At 38.4% G+C, this 21,258-nt stretch overlaps 1 protein-coding gene across 17 annotated transcripts in view; it reads right to left on the bottom strand.

Annotated features, from left to right (window-relative positions):
* Klhl8 (kelch like family member 8) overlaps window positions 1-21,258 on the bottom strand; it is a 48,996-nt gene that overhangs the window by 17,701 nt on the left and 10,037 nt on the right. For 7 of the 17 annotated variants that reach the window (XM_090343233.1, XM_090343237.1, XM_090343239.1 and 4 more), the window contains 5 exons: window positions 20,172-20,246; window positions 18,884-19,008; window positions 13,675-14,031; window positions 10,647-11,195; window positions 7,238-7,424 (listed from right to left, as the gene is read on the bottom strand). In XM_090343233.1, the coding sequence (XP_090199359.1) occupies window positions 7,238-7,424; window positions 10,647-11,195; window positions 13,675-13,887 (949 nt within the window). In that variant the 5' untranslated portion in view covers window positions 13,888-14,031; window positions 18,884-19,008; window positions 20,172-20,246. Of the gene's footprint in view, window positions 1-7,237; window positions 7,425-10,646; window positions 11,196-13,674; window positions 14,032-18,883; window positions 19,009-20,171; window positions 20,250-21,258 lie in introns of all 17 variants that reach the window. The other 10 variants (XM_090343245.1, XM_090343246.1, XM_090343249.1 and 7 more) reach the window with 3 other exon arrangements.

Genomic DNA, 21,258 nt, shown 5'->3' with positions numbered 1-21,258 from the left:
TGGTGCTGAGGCTCAAGTGGTAGAGCTCTGGCCTTGAGAAAGTCCAAGGACAGTGCTCAGGCCCTGAGCTCAAGCCCAGGACTGGCAAAAAAAAAAAAAAAGAGTCTCACAGTCTTATGTGCCTGTGCTGGCTTTGAGCCATGATCCTTAAGATCTCAGCCTCCTGTGTAGCTAGATTAGAGGCGTGACCCGCCACACCTGGCCCAACCCACATTTCTCTCTCTCTTTTCTTTTCTTCACTAGTCCTGGGCCTTGTCCTTGGCTTTCTCAAGGCTAGAACTTTACCACCAGAGACAGATACCACTTCTGGCTTTTTTCTATGTAGGTGGTACCTAGGAATCAAACCCGGGTCTTCATACATGCTAAGCAAGCACTCTACCGCTAAGGCCAAACTCCCGGGCTCCCCCACTCAAATTTCTAAGGCACATATCCTATAGTTGCCTCACATCCAGGACGTTCAAAACAAAGCCTCTCCTAACCTACCTACATTTCCTCTTTTCCTGCAGTGTCATACCTCTGCCTCTCTATTACCGCGTTACTATCTTTGTTTAGGCCTTCAGTAGCTATTAGTCACAGTATTGCAAAATCCTGTCATCTGTTAGCATTTACACGTTATTTTGCTTTCAGATTATCAACAACTTTCCACTACTTCCACTGAAAATTTAAGTGAATACCATTTAATTATACATTTAAAAATGATGAAAATGTGCTGGGCGACAGTGCTGCACTCCTGTTTTGTAGCTACTCAGGAGGCTGAGCTCTGAGGATCACTGAAGCCAGCCCAAGACAGAAAAGTATGAGACTATGATCTCCAATAAACTACTCAAAAATGCTGGAAGTGGTTCTGTGGCTCGAGTGGTTGAGTGCTATCCTTGAGCAAAAAAGCAGCTCAGGGACAGCCTACAGGCTCAAAGTTCAGGCCCCAGGATGGGGAGAAAAAATGATAAATTCTATGTTATATATTATAACTGATTCTTAAAACCCACTTCAGTGTGATGCAGCTTCATCTTTTTTTCATATATATATTTTTGTTGTTGTTGTTGTTGTTGTTGTTGCCAATCCTGGGCTTGGGCTCAGGGCCTGAGCACTGTCCCTGGATTTTCTCAAGGCTAGGGCTCTACCACTTGAGCCACAGCACCACTTCTGGCTTTTTGCTACATATGAGGTACCGAGGAATCAAACCCGGGTCTTTGTGCATGCTAGGCAAGCACTCTACCACTAGGCCAAACTCCCGGCAGGTCCTGAGACTTTTTTTTTTTTGCCAGTTCTGGGCTTGAGCTCAGGGCCTGAGCACTGTCCTTGGACTTTCTCAAGGCTAGAGCTCTACCACTTGAGCCTCAGCACCACTTCCGACTTTTTTTTTCTATGTATGTGGCCAGGAATTGAACCCGGGTCTTCGTGCATGCTAGGCAAGCACTATACCACGAGGCCAAACTCCCGGCCCCTTTTCATATATTTTTATTGTAATTAATAGAAGGGTTACATTATATTCACCAGCTAGAAGGTACACTACTTCACAAATACTGATACCCTTTCTCATGTCATGGTCCCCATTTCCCTCCCTCCTCTCCCCACACATCTTGATTTCCCCCCTTCCCTCTCCTATTTCAAATAACCAAGTAAGCATATATACAATATATCAGATAACAAGGTGAAATTTTATAACAATATGAGATAACCAAGAGACAACAATCATTAAGGACAACAATCATTCATTCTATGGCTTTTGTTTCTATATCCTAGAGGTCCTTTCATTTAGCATCATACTATATGGCCTTATGTATCTAGGTTTTGTTCTATTGTAAATCTCTGCTAGGAGAGCCCACGGTTTTTACTGATTATGACAAATGAGGGAAACCAGTGAGCCTATGTTCCTTTGAGTCTGGCTTACTTCACTTAACATGATTTTTTCTAAGTGTTTCCATTTCCTTACAAATGGGGCAATATCGTTCTTTCTGACAGCAGCATAGAATTCCATTGTGTACAAATACATCTTGTTGATCCACTCATCAATTGAGGGACATCTGGGTTGGTTCCATATCTTTGCTATGGTAAATAGTGCTGCAATGAACATCATTGTGCTATGGATGTAGTATGTCCTTGTTTCTGGACAACTGGGCAAATGCCAAGTAGTGGAATTGCTGGGTCATAGGGGAGTTCTATATTTAGTCTTTTGAAGAACTGCCATACTGCTTTCCATAGTGGTTGAACCAGTTTGCACTCCCACCAACAGTGTAGTAGTGATCCCTCCTGGCCACATCCCCACCAGCATCTGTTGTTATTAGATTTCTTGATCATGGCCATTCTAACTGGAGTGAGGTGGAATCTTAAAGAGTTGTTTTGATTTGCAGCTTCATCCTAAGGGCATAAAACACAGATTGGCCACTTCTACCACTCAGAAAAGCTGGACTGGTGACATGGCTCAGTGGTAGAGTGCTTGACTAGCATTCATAAGGACTTGGGTTTGATCCCCAGTACCACATACACACAAAATGTACAGCTTTAGCATGAATGCAATCCTTTCAGGATATATCTGGTAGATTGTAGTAATCCAAATCTCTTTTTTTGGTGTACCTATAGTTCTTTTGGCAATAGTCACTCACTTAGCACTTTACTGAAGTGATCCATTGTAAAACAAGTATCACAAGTTGAAACTACGTAATAGTTATTAGGTATTTATATAGGGACAAGCATAGTGCCTGGTGTGTACTAGACAAGGCATTCAAGGGACATAAAACAGATTTTTTTCCTAACTGACATTCAGAAGAACATCTAAACTAAGGCTGATTCTGTCCTTTTTTTTTTTGTTTTGTTTTTTGCCAGTCCTGGGCTTGAGCTCAGGCCTGAGCACTGTCCTTGGACTTTCTCAAGGCCAGAGCTCTACCGCTTGAGCCTCAGCACCACTTCCGGCTTTTTTCTATGTATGTAGTACTGAGGAATCGAACTCAGGTCTTTGTGCATGCTAGGCAAGAACTTTAACCACTAGGCCAAACTCCCGGCCCTGATTCTGTCTTTTCTCTGTCTGTCTGTCTTTCTTTTTTGCCAGTCCTGGGGCTTGAACTCAGAGCCTGAGCACTGTCCTTGTGCTTTCTCAAGGCTAGTACTCTCCCACTGGAGCCACAGTACCACTTCCAGCTTTTTCTATGTATGTGGTACAAAGAAATTGAACCTGGGTCTTTGTACATGCTAGGAGAGCACTCTACCTCTAGGCCAAACTCCCAGCACCTAAGGCTGACACTTTTTTTTTTTACAATTCCTTTCCTTACAACTCCACAGTAAAAATAATCACTCTTCCCTTTGTGCATCCACTATATCTTGTGATTACCAAAGTATTCATAATATTCCTTATCATTTATTTATTTTATTCCCTAAAGTAGGCTTCAAGTTCTAGAAAAATATTGCTATTTGCATTTTAATGCCTATCTCAGAGCCTGTCACTTAATGTTTGGTGATGAATGATTAAATAAATGAATAACCGTAACAGTGCTATCGTTCTGAAATTTAAAATTGGAAGAGACTTTAAGATCATGCAAATTGGATAAAATGACCTACTATACAGCCCTATCTGAAAACCAAAAATTTTAAAATGTGGGACATTCAGGGTCATGGCTCAAATGTGATAGTACTTCCCTACCATGCTCAAGGTACTGGGTTCAATCTCCAGTATGGACACACATACATATAGACACACATAAACAAACAAATACCCCCAAACAAATTGTTTATAAACTGAAACCTTGAAAAATATGTTTCAAATTACAGATATTTAATGGTGCTACTGGTACTATAATCTCAGAATGTAATTTTTTTTTTTTTTGTGCCAGACTTGGGCTTGAGCTCAGAGCCTGAGCACTGTCTTTGGACTTTCTTAAGACTAGAGCTCTACCACTTGAGCCTCAGCACCACTTCTGGCTTTTTTCTATGTATGTGGTACCGAGGAAATCAAACCCAGGTCTTCGTACATGCTAGGCAAGCACTCTACCACTAGACCAAACTCCTGGCCCCCAGAATGTAATCTTAATTTAAGTAAAACCAGTATTTCAGCAGGAGTTATCATGGAACACATATGAAAAGAAAAAATGGAAATAAAAATATCAGGATGCAGAATCCTTTTTGTACTATTTTTTCCTTATATTTTTTATTGTAATTGAGGGGTTAGAGTTATATTCACCAGATAAAAGAAGCATTACTTCACATACATTGATACCCCGTCTCATGTTTTTGTCCCCATTTCCCTCCCCCACCTCAGCTATTTTTCTGTATGATGTTGGCATATTCATTTTTAGTCTTCTCATCTATAAATGGAATAACATCATCTAGCTCTCGATGATAGTTAAAATCAACTAAACTTCTTGTAATCTTATGAGGGCACACAAGAGTGTTTAGTATACTTTGTTATACAATCTATACTGTTGACATTCTAAAGTCAAATCTGGATTTGAGAAGAGCCTATCTAGCATGTTCTCCCTTATATGTAGAAGTTGGATCTAAAATGTACTGGGATAAGACAGATTACACTGGATTCTACATATGCACATACAGTGAGACTAAAAGAGGATTATCTTAGGAGAGAATCATAAAGATGCTATACTCATGTGTCTCTTCATTATAAAATAATATACATACTGAAACAAACTCCAAAGATACGGAAACAAAGGACTTTAATTTGGTTTTTCTTTTTCTGATGGTTCCATATTCTTTACCTTCCATACGATACATGCACATCTGTGGGAGGGTGGAGAGAGGGCACAGAATCCGAGAGAAAAGGGTAAAAATATACAGCAGTGGAGCGCACTAGACATTGATGAAAGTGAATGATACAACTCATGGGTAGAGATGGGAAAGAATGAGAGATAACATGACACATGTAAATGTAACCCCACTGTATAGCCCCCTTTAAAATAACAATAAATTAAAACAATAAAAAGAGCCTGCCTAGCTTACACAAGACCATGTCTTTGATCCTTAGCACCAAATAAAACAATCAAAAACTATTGTATTTATAAACAAGTATTGCCTTTTGTTGTTGCAGTTAGGCTATTTCATGGATCTCATTAATTACTAACTGTTTTAGCAGCAAATATATTCAGAATTACTCCTCTAAAGTGTTTTTATTATTATTATAATAAAGGTGATATACAGAGCAGTTACAGTTACCAGTTACTAATTACAAAGTAATTACCAAGTCCAGTCCTGGACTTGGGTTCAGGGCCTGAACACTGTCCTGGGCTGTCTCAAGGCTAGAGCTCTACCACTTGAGCCACAGCTTCACTTTTGGCTTTTTCTATGTATTTGATACCTATCATACCAAGTGCATGCTAGGCAAGTACTCTAACTCTAGGCCATTCTCCCGGCCCATGAGTATACTTTTTTTTTTGGACAGTATTACTCCTTTCCTTGCTCTCTCCCAAATTTTCCCTCTCACAATTCCTCTTGCTAATTAACTAGGACTTATTCATATTTATCAATCTTTCAAACATATTCTTTATAAAATATTAAAAATAACAATATTAGTTATTTTCTTGGGGAAATACAAAATCCCCCAAACTGGAAAATAATGGCAAAGTACATTGTTCCAAAACCTATGGTCCATTATATAAACTTTAGATTTGTTTTGCATCTTTATTTGGTAAAATGGAAAAACAAATATTGCCAGGTATCAGAGGCTCATGTCTGTAACCCTAGCTACTCAGGAGGCTGAGATCTGAGGATCACAATTTGAAGCCAGCCTGGGCAGGGGTCCATGAGATTCATCTCCAGTTAACCACTAGAATACCAGAAGTAGCAATGTGGCTCAAAGTGGTAGATCATTAGCCTTGAGTAAAAAAGCTCAAGGACAGCGTCCAAGCCTTGAGTTCAAGCCCCATGACCAACAGAAGAAAAAAAAAACCCAAATATTTAAATATGTAATCTATGTCAAGTGCCATGCTTGTACTAAGGATAAAAATCAAATAAAAGTTATACTTTTCTTTGAAGAACTCAAGACATGACAAATAAATGATTACAATGCAAAATAATAAAACAAGTGCAAAGTGTTCTAAAGGTCTAATAGAAAAGCTAATTCTGAACCGGGCGTGGTCGCTCATGCCTGTAATCTTAGCTACTCAGGAGGCTAAGATCTGAGGATCAAAGCCAGCCCGGCACTAAAGAATGTGAGAATTTTATCTCTAAATTAACCATTAGAAAAATGTGAAGTGAGACTGTGGCTCAAGGGGTAGGATGGTAGCCTTTAGCTTAAGATAATGGGGACAGTACCTAAGCCCAGCGTTCAAGCCCATGAATGACCAAAAAAAAAAAAAAAAAAAAAAGAAAAAGCTAATTCTGCCTTGGAAGAATCCTTAAGATCTCAAAAAAAGAGAAATTTAAGTAGTCTTCTCAAATTGTATAGGTTTTTGAAGACCTTTCTGGCTGGTCATGCTTACAATCCTAGTTATCTAGGAGGCTGAGATCTGAGGATTACCGTTCAAAGCTACCCCAGAAAGAAAAGTATGAGAGCCTGGAGCGTGGCCTACTGTTTGCTTAGCATGCACAAAGCCTTGGGTTCGATTCTTTGGTACTGCATACACACACAAAAGCCAGAAAAGTTCTGTGACTCAAGTGGTAGAGCGCTAGCCTTGAGAAAGCTCAAGCACAGTGCCTAGGACCGGTTCAAGCCCCAGGTTGGCCAAAAAAAAAGTTTGAGACTCATCTCCAATTAACCACCAAAAAATTAGAAGTGGAGCTATGGCTCAAGGGGGAAGAGTACTAGTCTTGTGCAAAAAAGCTCAGGGGCAATGCCCAGGTCCTGAGTTCAAGCCCTGATACCAACACTACTAGAGCTAGGCATGTAGTACATACCTGTAGTCCACTTGGTCATGGCAGTTTGGGCTACATAATGAGACTGTTTCAAAAGAGAGGGATGGAGGAAAAGAGAAAAAGAAGGAGAGACGCACACAGAGAAAGAGACAGAAGGAAAAGGAGGAAGAGAAGGAAGATGAGAAGGAAGAAGAGAAGGAGGAGGAGGAGGAGGAGGAAGAGGAGGAAGAAGAGGAGGAAGAGGAAGAGGAGGCCAAACTACCTACATTATACACACTAAGAATTACATACATATACACACACACATATACTTGCCAATAATTACTTTGAGGCAATCAGATGCTAATTATCTTACAGTTAACTTTAGGCATACATAAACAACCCTTAACTACATCGAAGATCATCCCCAAAGGAACTGAAAAAAAAATGGCTAGTTAATTACCAGCTGTATGCTTCCTTGGAGTAGTCCGAACAGAGTATTCAAAGTCAGGTACTGCTCTGCTACTCAGATGAAGGTGGTAATTTCTTGCTTCATCCAATAAATCTCTACATTTTAGATTTTGCTTGACAATCTGTTCTTTTGCTACAACACCCATAAGAAATTCAACTGGCAATAATGGCAGACGGACCTAAGAGCATGAATAACAGTGTTAATTTAAATTACTAATTGTTTATTCTCCACATTTACTGTAGTTTTTTTTTTTTTTTTTTTAAGAATCTCTTAGTGTGTATGTGCTGGTAGTGGGTCTTCAACTCAGGGCCCAACATTGTGTTTTAGCTTCTCCTCTCAAGGTTCCATCACTTGAGCCACACTTCCACTTCTGGCATTTTATTGGCTAATTGGAAATTAGTCTTTTTATCTGATTTGTCTGTCCTCAGCCTCCTAAGTAGCTATGATCACAAGCATGAACTACCAAGGCCTGGCCTGGTTCTCTTTTAAAAACATATCTAGGGCTAAGGGATGTAGCTCAGTGGAAAAGCATTTATCATGTATAAGACCATGAATTTAATCCCTCATACTACAAAAATAAAAATAATCCCAGCATGATGGTAGACTTCTGTAATCCTAGCCTCTTAGGAGGCAGAAGCAGAAGGATTCTGAGTTTAAGACCAGCCAGCAAAAGTTAGGACATTATCCTTTTGTTGTTGTTGTTGTTGATCAAGGGGCTTGAACTCTGGGCCTGGGTGCTGTCCCTGAGAAATTCAGCTCAAGGCTACTACTTTACTGCTTGAACCACAGCTCCATTTCTAGTTTTCCGGTGATTAACTGGAGATAAGTGTCTCATGGACTTTAGTGCCCAGGCTGGCTTTGAGCCACAATTCTCAGATGTTGGCCACCTGAGTAGCTAGGATTACAGGTATGAGCCACAGGCATGGCACCCAGCTTAGGACATTATCTTAAAAACAATATAAAAGCTGGGGACAGGTGGCTCATACCTGTAATCCTAGCTACACAGGAGTCTGAGATCTGAGGATTATGGTTCATATTCAGCTGAGGTAGGAAAGACTGTGGGATTCAACTCCAAATAAATACCAAAAAGCCAGAAGTGGAGTTGTAGCTCAAGTGACAAAGTGTTAATTAGCCTTGAGCAAAAAAGCTCAGGGACAATGCCCAGGCCCTGAATTCATGCCTAAGGACCAGAATACACACAGAAAGTGCAAAAATAGAGCTGGGCACAGTGTCTCACACTTGTAAATCTACCAGAGATCACACCCTAATCACTGAAAGGATAAATGTAGTAGTTCATGCCTACCACCTTAGCGATACGAGCAATGTCCAAGCCAGTCTGGGCAAAGGCGTGACTGTATTTGAGAAATGATGAAAGCACAAAGCACAAAAGGCCTGGTTTATGTGGTAAAGTGCTCTCCTAGAAAACATGGGGCCCTGAGTTCAAAACAACAAAAATCTACCAGTCAGGCACCAGTACCTCATACCTATAATCCCAACTACTCAGGAGGTTGAGATCTGAGGATCATGTTTTAAAGCCATCCCAGGCAGGAAAGTCCATGAGATTCTCATCTCCAATAAACTACTCAGAAAAGTCCAGAAGTGTCACTGTGTCTCAAGTGGTAGAGCACTAGCATTGAGCATAAAAAAGATCAGAGATGGTGTCCAGGCTGAGTCAAGCCCCAGCACTGGCAAAAAAAAAAAATCTATGAAACAGGGCTGGGAATGTAGCTTAGTAGTAGAATAACTTACCTAGCATGCATAGGCCTTGGGTTTGATACCTCAGTACTAATAAACAAAAAAATAATTTTTTAAAAAGTCTATGAAACAATATGGCGATGTGGCTCAATGCTGATAAGCACTTGACAGGTATGTTTAAAGTCCCTGGTTCAATTCTTAGTACTAAAAAATGATTGTAATTGTAATATTTAATTGTATTAATCATTTAATTTTAATCATATTTATTTTATTTACCTATAAACATCTAAAATGGTAATTACATCTATAAAAGTTAATACTATTAAGAATTTTATTAAAATTGGTATTATTATCAAGTGCTTTCTAATCAAGTACAAGGTTTTTACAAAGCATTTAACTTTGAAAAAGTTAATAACATTTCCCTTGTAATAGCACCATTATAACATGTGAAAGGGTATCAATGTATGTGAATTAATGCACCTTCTATCTGGCAAATATCATGTAACCCTTTTACTAATTACAATAAAAAAATAGCACCATTATACTTCTGAATACCTGAAAGGAGAAAAGAAGAAAACTTTCAAGGAAAAATAAAAATATGAGAAACAGAGGAGAGTAGGTAGAGGGAAGGAAAAGAAAGGAGAGAAAACAAAGGAAAAAGCAAGACAGACTCTAAAGAGTCTATTCATTACTTTCTCATCCAACTCTCCCCCACTTGACAATTTCGTAATTGTAATTAAAAAACACATTTTTGAGGCTCAAAAAAAGTCAAACATGAGGATGCTAGAAAATAGAAAGTGATATCTAATGAGTATTTCCAAAATAAATCTATATGCATAATAAGCACTTGTACTACCCAAATGATACATTAAAATTTACAAGTTTCATTACATGTAATACTGTAGAACCCATTCCTTAGAACCACTTCTTTTTTTTTTTTCTTTCTCATTTCTTTTTTTTCTTTTGTCGGTTGTGGAGTTTGAACTCTGGGCCTGAGTGTTGTTTCTGAGCTCTTCAGTTCAAGGCCACTGCCCTACCCACTGAGCCACAGCACCACTTCTGATTTTCTGGTGGTTAGGTTAACTGGAGATAAGAATCTCATGGATTTTAGTGCCCAGGCTGGCTTTGAACTGCAATCCTCAGGTCTCAGCCTCCTGAGTAGCTAGGATTGCAGACGTGAACCACCGCCAGTTCCTTAGAACAATTTCTAGTAGCACATTCATTACATTTTTAAAGAAATATTTTCAATACACAGATTAAGAATCATTCATATGTAGTTGGATGCTAGTGGCTAGTGTCTGTAATCCTGGCTACTCAGGAGACTGAATTCTGTCTGAGTATTGAGGTTCAAAGCCAGCCTGGGCAGGAAAGTCCATGAAACTCATCCCCAATTAACCACCAAAAGAATATCTGGAAGTGGAGCAGTGGCTCAAGTGGTAAAGAGCCAGCTTTGAGTAAAAAAGCTGAGGGATGGCACCTAGACCCTGAGTAAGCCCCAAAGCTTGCAGGTATGTGTGCACACACACAATCAAACATGACAAATTCAGCTTTATTCTAAAACAGCATTGAAAAGTGAATAGGAAAGTAATAATTTTCATCATTATACCTACATTAATGGCTTGTACACTCCCTCAAATAAACTTTATATAACCAATAAAACATTTATCATCTTTCCTTTCCATATACAATCTTATTTTGGCCCTACCTGTGCAAGTGTTTCATCCAACCATTTAGAATGATGTTGAGGATTGGCAAGAAGCCACTTGATAGCAGCACTATAGACCTGCTTTTCGTTCTCAATATTTAAATCACTGGAGGACAAAAGCTTATGGAGATGTTGTGGTGACACACTTACAAAGTCTTCACACTCCATTACTTCAGTGAAATGTTCACAGGCATACTGATCTGCCATGTCCATTAGGTCTATTCGATTGTGACTTTCTGCGAAGGCTCTTACTGCCAGGCAATTGGAGGGATGAAAATGTAATTTCATGTATTCACAACAGGCTCTAGCTACCAGTTCAACCTGCAGAATACAGGCTGCATACAAGAGAGGCTGGACGTTGTCAACAGTCAAAGTAAGCCGTGAAGAATAGACAAACTTAACTAAGTCTTCTATTGCATCACCATCAAAATCTCTAATCTCAATCAGTGTTTGTTTGGCTTCAGCCATTTCAGAAAGAAACATGGCTCTGAAATAGGGAATAACACAAGCCAACACCAGTTTGTGACAAGAGATTAGCTTTGAGCCAACCTGTTGAAAAGAAATCAAAATACAGTTTAGTTTAAAGCTTTGGATCAGCGCAGAGCATGTTTTGCAGCAATGACAAAAACTCCAGAAAACTTATAGTACTCTTAGTTTCCACATTATCTCTTTTAAGAACATCTGTGAATTAATGTTAAAAAAAAAACAGCAAAAATGACGTAAAAATCAATGTTAATAAATTCTTTAATTAAAAAATAGCAAATATCACTTGGCACTTAGGATATGCCGGGTACTATTTATGAATTTTGTACAACAACTCACTTTTCATTGTCCCAGCACCCTATGATCAGGTACTTCTTTCTTTTTTGGTGCCAGTGCTGGGCCTTGGAACTCAAGGCCTTACGCTCTGATTCAGCCTTTTTCCTCATAGCTGTCTATCACTCGAGCCCCACCTCCATTTCCAGGTTTTTGTTGTTTAATTGGAGATAATGCTTGTGAATTTGTCTGCCCTGGCTGATGCTAAATCAGCCATTCCTAAATCTCAACCTTGAGCTGAAATTACAGGTTTCAGCCACCATAACACATATTGTTTTTAATCCATGATTTATCAATCAGAAACTGAAGCAAAAGCACATCAATACTTAGTATTTATTATGGTTCAATTACATTTTTTATTTTCTTTTACCTTGAGATAACATTTCATACAGAAGCATTAAAAATACTGTAATCGGGTCGGGAGTTTGGCCTAGTGGTAGAGGGCTTGCCTAGCATGCATGAAGACCCAGGTTTGATTCCTTGGCACCACATACATAGAAAAAAGCCAGAAATGGTGCTTCGGCTCTAGTGGTAGAGCTCTAGCCTTGAGAAAGTCCAACGACAGTGCTCAGGCCCCGAGCTCAAGCCCAGGATTGGCAAAAACAAAACAAAACAAAACAAAAAACCCAAACTGAAATTTCATCACCTCAACTGTTGAAAAATTAGATTGCTTTCAACCATGTACCACTATAAACATTTTGTTACTGGATCATTATTTTCATTATTTCCTACATAAACTATACCTAGAAACAGTGCTATAAAAGATAGGTACAGCTAAGTGTATACTTCCAAGGTTGAGACCAGCCTGAATCTGAAACTCTAATTTAAGGAAAAGAAGAGAGGGAGGGGAGGGGAGGGGAAGAGGGAAGGAGAGAGAGAAGGAAGAACAAGGAGAAGGGGGAGGGACTGGAGAAAGCAAAGGGGTAGGATAAAGCCAAGAGGCAGAGAAAGAAGAGGAGAGGGGCAGAAAGGCAGAGGGAGGAGAAGAGAGGGAGAGGAAAAAGGGGAGAGGGAACCATCTGAGATGTACAGTATTTTGTTAAATGTTGGGTGCTTACTAAGCAATAGTTGCTAATTTGACAAATGTTTTTCCTTTTATAAACATTGAATGCTAAAGTCAGTTAATTTCTCCTCCTAAAAACACAATTTTTTAATTTGTTCTCAAGAACATACATATTGAGTATAACTAGCATACATTTCTTTTTTTTTTTTTGGCCAGTCCTGGGGCTTGAACTCAGGGCCTGAACACTATCCTTGGGCTTTCCTCAAGGCTAGAGCTCCAGCACTTGAGCCACATCACCACTTCTGGCTTTTTCTGTGTATGTGGTACCAAGGACTGGAACCCAGGGCTTCATGCACACTAGGTGAGCACTCTACCACCAGGCCATACTCCCAGCCAATCCCCCTATAGCTTTTTTTTTTTTTTTGGCCAGTCCTGGGCTTGGGCTTGGGCTCAGAGCCTGAGCACTGTTGTTGGGTTTTCTCAAGGGTAGAGCTCTACCACTTGAGCCACAGCTCCACTTCTGGCTTTTTTTCTATGTATGAGGTACCAAGGTATTGAACCCAGGTCTTTGTGCATGCTAGGCAAGTACTCTACCACTAGTCTACAACTCTCGCCTCCCCACCCCCCCATAGTTTTTTGTTGCTGTTGGGGTATAGAGGGGTTACAGTTTGCCAGGTAGTAGGTGCATTACTTCTCACATATTGATACCCCTTCTCATGTTTGTTTGTTTGTTTTTTTTTGTCATGGGGCTTGAACGCGGCATGCACAAGTAAAAAGTTTATGAGATGTTAATTTATTAATTTCAATTATTATTATCATTCTAGGATTGCTTCAGATTAATTCTGTAAGAATTAATGGTCACCAACACTAATAATTTATTTTATGCTAGTCTTTCCTCATTTATCCTCCCATATAGTAAAATAAAAACAGATTCTTCTTCAGTAAAAAAGGATTGAGTTGGGTATGGTAGTGAGTGCCTGTAATCCCAGAACTTGGAAGGCTGAGGGAAGATCACAAGTTCAAGGATAGCCTGGAATATATTATGAGACCAAAAACATTTTAAAAAGGACTGAGATTTAAATCATTTTGACCATAATAAAGTGAGTATAGCATCAAAACTATGCCTTGTGTAAGCACAGAAATACTCATTATTTTGCATTGCTAAAGAGGTTGAAGTAAAAAGGAAAAAAAACAACAAAAAAGTCTCACCTTTAGTGTGACATCACAGAGTTCTCCATTTTCATAAAATCGAAGAAGAGAATTGTGAAAATCTTTCCAAGCTTCATTGGCTTCAAAGACAAAGGAATCTTCACCACCACAATCATTAACTGAAGACCTGTTCTTTATTTGCTGCTGTTGCTGCCTTTTCCCCTTTGAACAGTGATTCCTAGCTTGTTTCCCATTCACAGATTCTGAAGCCATTTGCAACACTATTCTCTTAATATAGATCTTTCCTCAAACATTCCATTTATTCTTTAAAAACGGTTGTGAAGATAGAAGGTAGATGCAACCACTAAACTTTATTTTCCAAAATTTCCTTGTTGGTTATTGTATAGTTTGCTGAAACTAAAAAATAAGTAACAAAACACACATAAAGACAAACCCAAACGGGGAAAAATCATTAGTAACCATAATATATGCATTATCAATCATTAAAAACTTTTTTAATGCCAAACATCACTTCATCATTATCTTTAAATTTTTCTAATATGAGAAAAATCCAAAAGCACATTAACTTTTGTAATGTAGAATGTACTATCTTCAAAAACAGATTACGAACTGAGGTTCAGAAACTTTACTTCATGAGGTAAGGGAAAAGCCAAAGGTTATATGAATTAGAGTTATGGTAAATTCTGATGCCAGATTATGGTTCTATCACTTGTAAACTGTGTAATTCTACCATCAGCTTAAACCTCAGTTATCCAATGTAAACAAGAGTTGTTTGTTTTTTTCCCCTTTTGGTCTTCTTTGTTCATGTATCTGTCTTTGTGAAAGTAATGGGGGGGCACGGAAATGGAAGGACCAAGAGTGAACAAATACAACAGTGGCTCTTACTAGACACTATGTTGAAATGTATTATACTACTTGAGGGTGGGGACAGAAAGGAAATAGTGGGAGAGAGTGAAGGAAGGAGTGACAATACCCAAAAAGAAATGTACTTACTACCTGACTTAAGAAAACTTAAGGGGCTGAATTTCTACCTCGATCCTCATGTTGATGCACAGAAAATCTGTTGATTTATGAGGGTTAATTTTATACCCTGCTACCTTGTCAAAGTTTTGAATTGGCTCAAGCAACTTAGGAGTGGAGTCTATAGAATTCTTTAAATACAGAATCATGTCATCCACCAAGAGGGAAAGTTTTACTTCCTCTTTCCCTATTTACATCCCCTTTATGCTTGCTTCTTGCCTTATTGCTCCGGCTAGATTCAAATACTATATTAAAGAGAAGTGGAGAGAATGGACATCCTTATGTCATTCCTGATTTTACAGGAAATGGCTTTAGTTTTTCGCCATTAAGTATAATGTAGCTGTAGGTTTGTCATACACAACTTTTATTATATTGAGGAATGTTCCATGGATTCCTAGTTTCTCCAGAGCTTTTAGCATACACACAAAATTTTCTACACATCGAAATAAACAATTACTAGAATCAAGATACTATTAACAGGATGGTAGAAAAATCTTCTCCAGCTATTCAACAGATAAAGGATTAATAATATCCAGATTATGAGTATATGAAGAACTCAAAAGCATCCAACAACAAAAATATAACCAATTAATAAATTGGTAAACAAATTAAATACAGTTTTCAGTACAAATGGCTAATAAAATACATGATGAAATGTTCAGTGTTCTGAGCTGTAACGGAAATGCAAGTCAAAACTACACTGAGAGGCCGGGAGTTTGGCCTAGTGGTAGATTGCTTGCCTAGCACGCACAAAAACCTGGATTCAATTCTTTGGTACCACATACATAGAAAAAAGCTGGAAATGGTGCTGTGGTTCAAGTGGTAGAGCTGTAGCCTTGAAAAAGCCCAAGGAAAGTACTTAGGCCCTGGGCTCAAGGCCCAGGACTGGCAAAAAAAAACCCACAAAAAAACTCAAAACTACACTGAGAGACAGGGAGCATAATCTAGTGGTAGAGTGCTTGCCTAGCATGCACGAACACCTGGGTTTCATTCCTTGGTATCACATACACAGAAAAAGGTAAAAGTGGTGCTATGACTCTGCTGGCAGAGCACTAGCAAAAAAAAAAAAAAAAGACATGAGGTACACTGAGTAAGTGAAGATGTGGCTTCTGTGCTAAAACAGCAGCTATGTATGGAAAAAGCCTTGGGAGAACTTAAACTTCAGCACAGATGCATAAACAAACAAAAAATCAATATAGGATTCTATCTCACACTAGTCAAAATGACCATCATCAAGAACACAAACAACAAATGCTTGCAAGGATGTGGAGAGGAAAAAGGAACCGTTATACATTATGGGTATGATTTTTAAACTAGTGCTACTATAGAAGTCAGTATATATTATCAAAAAGCTAAAAAAAAAAACCCCACAAAACCAAACACCATCACCACGCTCTATTATCCTTGGGAATATATCCAAGGGAAAATAAACCAACACACAAAACAGGTACTTGTATACTTAATGGAGAATGCAGCACTATTCACAAGAGCCAAGCTATGGATCAACCTAGATGCCCAGCGACTGATGAATTAAGAAATGTGGTGTATATATATACAATGGAGTATTGTTCATCCATAAAGAGGAATGGAATTCTATTTGAAAGCAAATGGGTGGAACTGAAGATCATCATGTTGACTGAAAAAAAGCCAAACTCAAGAAGTCAAATATCATGTGCTTGCAAATACTGAGAATCTAGACCTAAAATAATGGTGGTGAAGATGTCACTAATAACTGAACCTGAATGTAAAAGGGAGACTGATTTCTGGGAAGGAGAGCAAAAATGAAAAGAAAGGTTACTAGTGGGTAAAAAAGATCAAAGATCTCCCTCTTTCTCTTTCTCTCTCTCTGAACACATATAGATATATATGCACATGTGTATGTGTATACACATACAAATATTATAAATAATGAGATTCACCAAATTCTATCTGAAAAAAGGAGACGGGAAAAGGGAGGCTAAAGAAAAATTAAAAAGAGAGGGAAATAGGGACAAAAACAAGAGAAGCAGTATCAAAGTATGTGAAGTAATGCATCTTCTATCTGACGAATATAACTGTAACCCTTCTATTAATTACAATAAAAATAAATAAAAGGACTCATATTAGTACAGATTAACTAACTGACCTTACAAAGCCATGTTTACATGAGATGACCCATAATAAAACAGAGAATAAAAAGGAAAAAAAAGAAAAAAGGAACATAACAGAGGGGGTAGACATGTTGAAAACGCACTGTATACATTTAGGAATTATCACAATGAAACTTCTTGTGCTATCAATGTGTAATTAATAAAAAAAAACTACTGGGAGTAATTTAGTTCCAGGGCTATAGTTTACTGATCCCTGTGGAAAATATTTCAACTCAGCAACATCAATAATCATGTTATATATAAATGGATGAAGACCCAAAATTAAAGATAGAGACTCAGTATACTATTTGGCAATACAACAAGAGAACAAATTAGCTGGGTGCCAGTGGCTCACACCCGTAATCCTAGCTACTCAGGAAGCTGAGATCTTAGGATCTCAGCCAACCTGGGCAGAAAGGTCCATGAGCTTCTTATATGCAATAAACCACCAGAAAACCAGAAGTGTTTTCCATAGCCCAAATGGTAGAGCACTAGCTGAAGAGCTCAGGGACAGCGCCCAGGCCCAGAGTTTAAGCCTTACCACAGACCTTCTCCCCAGTCCCCCCAAAAAGAAGAAACTAATGAAACCAAATAATCTGGACAGAATTCAAAGTATTTTAATAATGAAAATTATAAGATAACGCATAATCTTCTCTTATCATGGTTCATTTTCCATAATTTCAGTTACCCACAATACACCTTTGCCCAAAAATATTAGTTGAAAATTTGAGACATAAACAAGTCATATGTTTAACTTTATGTCACCCTAAATTAAGAAGGCATAAGTTTAAATTCTATGTCATCCTAAGTGGCATGATAAAACCTTATACAATCCCGCTCTATCCAACCCAGGATGTGAGTTACACCCTTGGTTCAGTTTTACTACTCTGTAACCCATCCCTTAGGCATTTATTAGTAGCTGGCTTGGTTATTACACTATTGAGATACTCCAGTGTTCATATTCCAGGTAATCCTTTATAATGGTCTAATGCCGTGTCACAATACTATATCACTCATCTCACTTATTATCTTACATCATCATAGGAGTATGGTATAATACTATTTTGTGAAAAAGGATGAGATCACATACTCTATTACAGTATAATTATTCTATTTTATGATTGTTATTTTCTTACTGTGTCTAATTTTTTAAATTAATTCCATCATAAATATATATATGAAAAACACAATATATACATATATATGAAAAACTATATACAGAATTTGGTGTAATCTAATTTCAGGTATTCACTAGCATATTGAAATATATCTCCAATAGATTAAAAAAACTATAGAGATGGAGAACAGGTTACTAGTTTTTGAAGGTTAGGAAAGGACAGAGAGAGAAGAGTGGTTGTGGCCATGAATGGGCAGCACAAGAGATTATTTATGATAGAATGCTACTGTACTATCACTGTAGTAGTCACATATATCAACAGATAACATACATAAGGACAAAAATAAATGAACAAAAAATAGGTGAAATGGGCTAGGTGCCATTGACTCATGCCTGTAAATTCTAGCTATTCAGGAAACTGAGATCTGAGGATTGTTTGAAGCTAACACAAGCAGCAAAGTCTTTGAGACTTACTTCCAATAAACTACCAAAAAGGTAGAAGCAAAGCTGTGCTCAAGTAAGAGAGCATTAACTCTGGGCAAAAGAACTCAGGGATAGCACACGGGCCCTGAGTGCAAGCCACAGGACTAGGACAAAAAAAACCCACTGAAATATGAATTAGACATAATTATCAGTATAATAGTGTGCCTAGTGTTTGCCTAAATTTCTATTATCATATTATCACAGTGGGGAACTGATTATTTACTACTGCAACTACAATTACATTAAATAAATATTTTTAAAATAAAAACAGAAGAAAAAAAAATCTTAGCTCCAAGTTGCATACAAGAATACATTCCTACCACCACTTTTCCTGGGCAAGACAAGTGCTCTACCACTTAAGCCACATTCCTTTTTTCTTTTTTTTTCTCTCTCTTTTTCTTTTTGCTTTCAGGGTTTTTGTTTTGTTTCACTCTCTGCTGAGGCCAGAATGTACCACTCTTTGTTACACTTCTTGCCATAGCTAGGATGTCAGACATACCAACACATCCGTTTTTTCTACTGAGACAGGGTCCCATAAACATCTTGTCCAGGTTGGCCTTATACTACAGTCTTCCCAATATGAACCTCCCAAGAAGCTAGATTTACAGGTGTGAGCCACTGTATCTGGAAAGAAAAAAAAATTAAGAGTGAAGAAAAGGTAATGGATGAGTGATCAACAAAAAGTGGTATAAATACACATGGAGTTTTACTTATTTATTACAATGATTATTATGTCATTTTCAGGGAAACGAATGGACCTAGAACAAATCATGCTAAGTAAGCCTGACTCAAATATCACATATGTTCTCTTATATGTGGAAACTTGGTCTAAAATACAACTAGGAATGATAACATATACAGGGCTTAATGCATTTATATGCAAACAGACTAAAGGAGAAGAGACAAATCCTTAGTGTAACTCCCCTGAACAACTAGTATACTGTTTATCAAAATGAATATCAGATAGGCTGAGAGTTTGGCCTAGTGGTAGAATGCTTGTTTAGCACACACAAAGACCTGGGTTTGATTCCTTAGTACCACATATGTGGAAAAGCCAGTGGTGCTGAGGCTCGGGTGGTAGAGCACTACGCTTGAGGAAAGGACAATGCTCAGGTCCTGAATTCAGTCCCCAGGACTGGAAAAAAAATGAGTACCAGAAAATGGAAACATGTTAGTGGGGAGGATAAAGGGGAGACACAAGAACGGAGGAAGTAAGGGTAAACAAATGTCACATTCAATGAATATTATATGAAAAATGAAATATGTAACTTGACGGTGGAGATGGGAGGGGGGAAACGAGGAAGAATGAAGGAGGGCTGGCCAAGAGGCACTGTAGTCCTCATAACCTGACACAGAATTATAACATCTCTGCACTTCTTACACTGGGTGTTGGTGGCTCACACCTATAATCCTAGCTACTCAGGAACCTGAGATCTGAGGATCACCATTCAAAGCCAGCCCAGGCAGAAATGTCCTCATAAGACTCTATCACTCAAAATTAGCCACTCAAAAACTGGAATTGCATTGTGGCTCCAAGTGGTAGAATGCTAGCCTTGAGCAAAAGAGCTCAGGGACAGCACTCAGGCCCCGAGTTCAAGCCACACAAACAACAACGAAAAATTATTTAAATTGTTTAATAGCAAAAAAGTAAAGAAAGGTTAAACAGAAGAGACAAAATAATGTTAACAGTAGTTTTTAAATGATTATCAAACAACATAACTTCAAAGTAAAGAAAGTGGTGAAGATACTAAGTAAATCTGGATTTGGCTGGGCATGGTGGTACATACCTGTAATCCCAGCACCCAAGTGGTGGAGACAGTAAGTTCAGAAGTTCAAGACTACTTGCTCTTCATAATGAGATGCTGCTTTACAAAGCCAAAAAAAAAAAAAAAAAGCAGAAACATTACTAAGAGGAAAACATATGAAAAAAACTGAATTTGGCAATGGTTTCTTATGACATCAAAATGTCAAGCAAAAACAAACACTGGGACATCAAACTTTCAAACTTCAATACAGCAAAAGAAACAACAAAGTAAAAAGGCAGATGGACTGGGACTCGGTGGCTCATTCCTATAATCCTATCTATTCAGGATGCTGAGATCTAAGGATCACAGTTCAAAGTCAGCCTAGGCAGGTAAGTCCATGAGACTTTACTCCAATTAACCACCAGTAAACAGACCTGGTGATGGCTTACAGTGATAGAGCATGCTAGGCTTGAGCTCAAAAAGAGCTCATGGACAGTACCTAGGCCCTGAATTCAAGCTCTACCACTGATTCCTACCCCCCCACCCCCCAAAAAAGGCAGAAGGGGCCAGGAGTTTGGCCTAGTGGTAGAATGCTTGCCTAGCATGCACAAAGAGCAGGGTTCGATTCCTGGGTACCACACAGAAAAAGACAGAAGTAGTGCTTTGGCTCAAGTGGTAGAGTACTAGCTTTGAAAAAGTTCAAGGACAGTGCCAAGGCCCTGCGTTCAGGTCCCAGGAATGGCTAAAAAAAAAAGGCAGATGAAAGGATGTGAAAAAATAAATCATGTGTGATGAGTCAATATTCAAATATATAAGTGATTTCTAGAACTCAGGACTGGAGGTGTGTCTAGAAATAATTTTATCTTAGGAAAGAGGTCTTTGAATGTTGATTGAAAGTAAACTAGTGTCTTTGTGTCCTATAATTATGTACAAAATTGTTGTCTAAATGACATTGAGTTGTCCTGGACTGTTTTCACTCAGAATCACCTGAAGAATATCCTATTCAGTATTAGAACAGTAAGACAGACTCTGGGTCTTTGTCAAAGTAGGATCCTTCTTTCTCCTTCATTCCTAGACAGATAAATCAAAATTATCAAGAAACAAAAAAAGCAATGCAGGTGGTATTACA

This window comes from Megascapheus bottae, chromosome 13, assembly GCF_031878675.1.
Source record: "Megascapheus bottae isolate mThoBot1 chromosome 13, mThoBot2.hap1, whole genome shotgun sequence".
Taxonomy (NCBI): Eukaryota; Metazoa; Chordata; class Mammalia; order Rodentia; family Geomyidae; genus Megascapheus; species Megascapheus bottae.
This window is presented reverse-complemented; position numbering and strand designations above follow the sequence as displayed.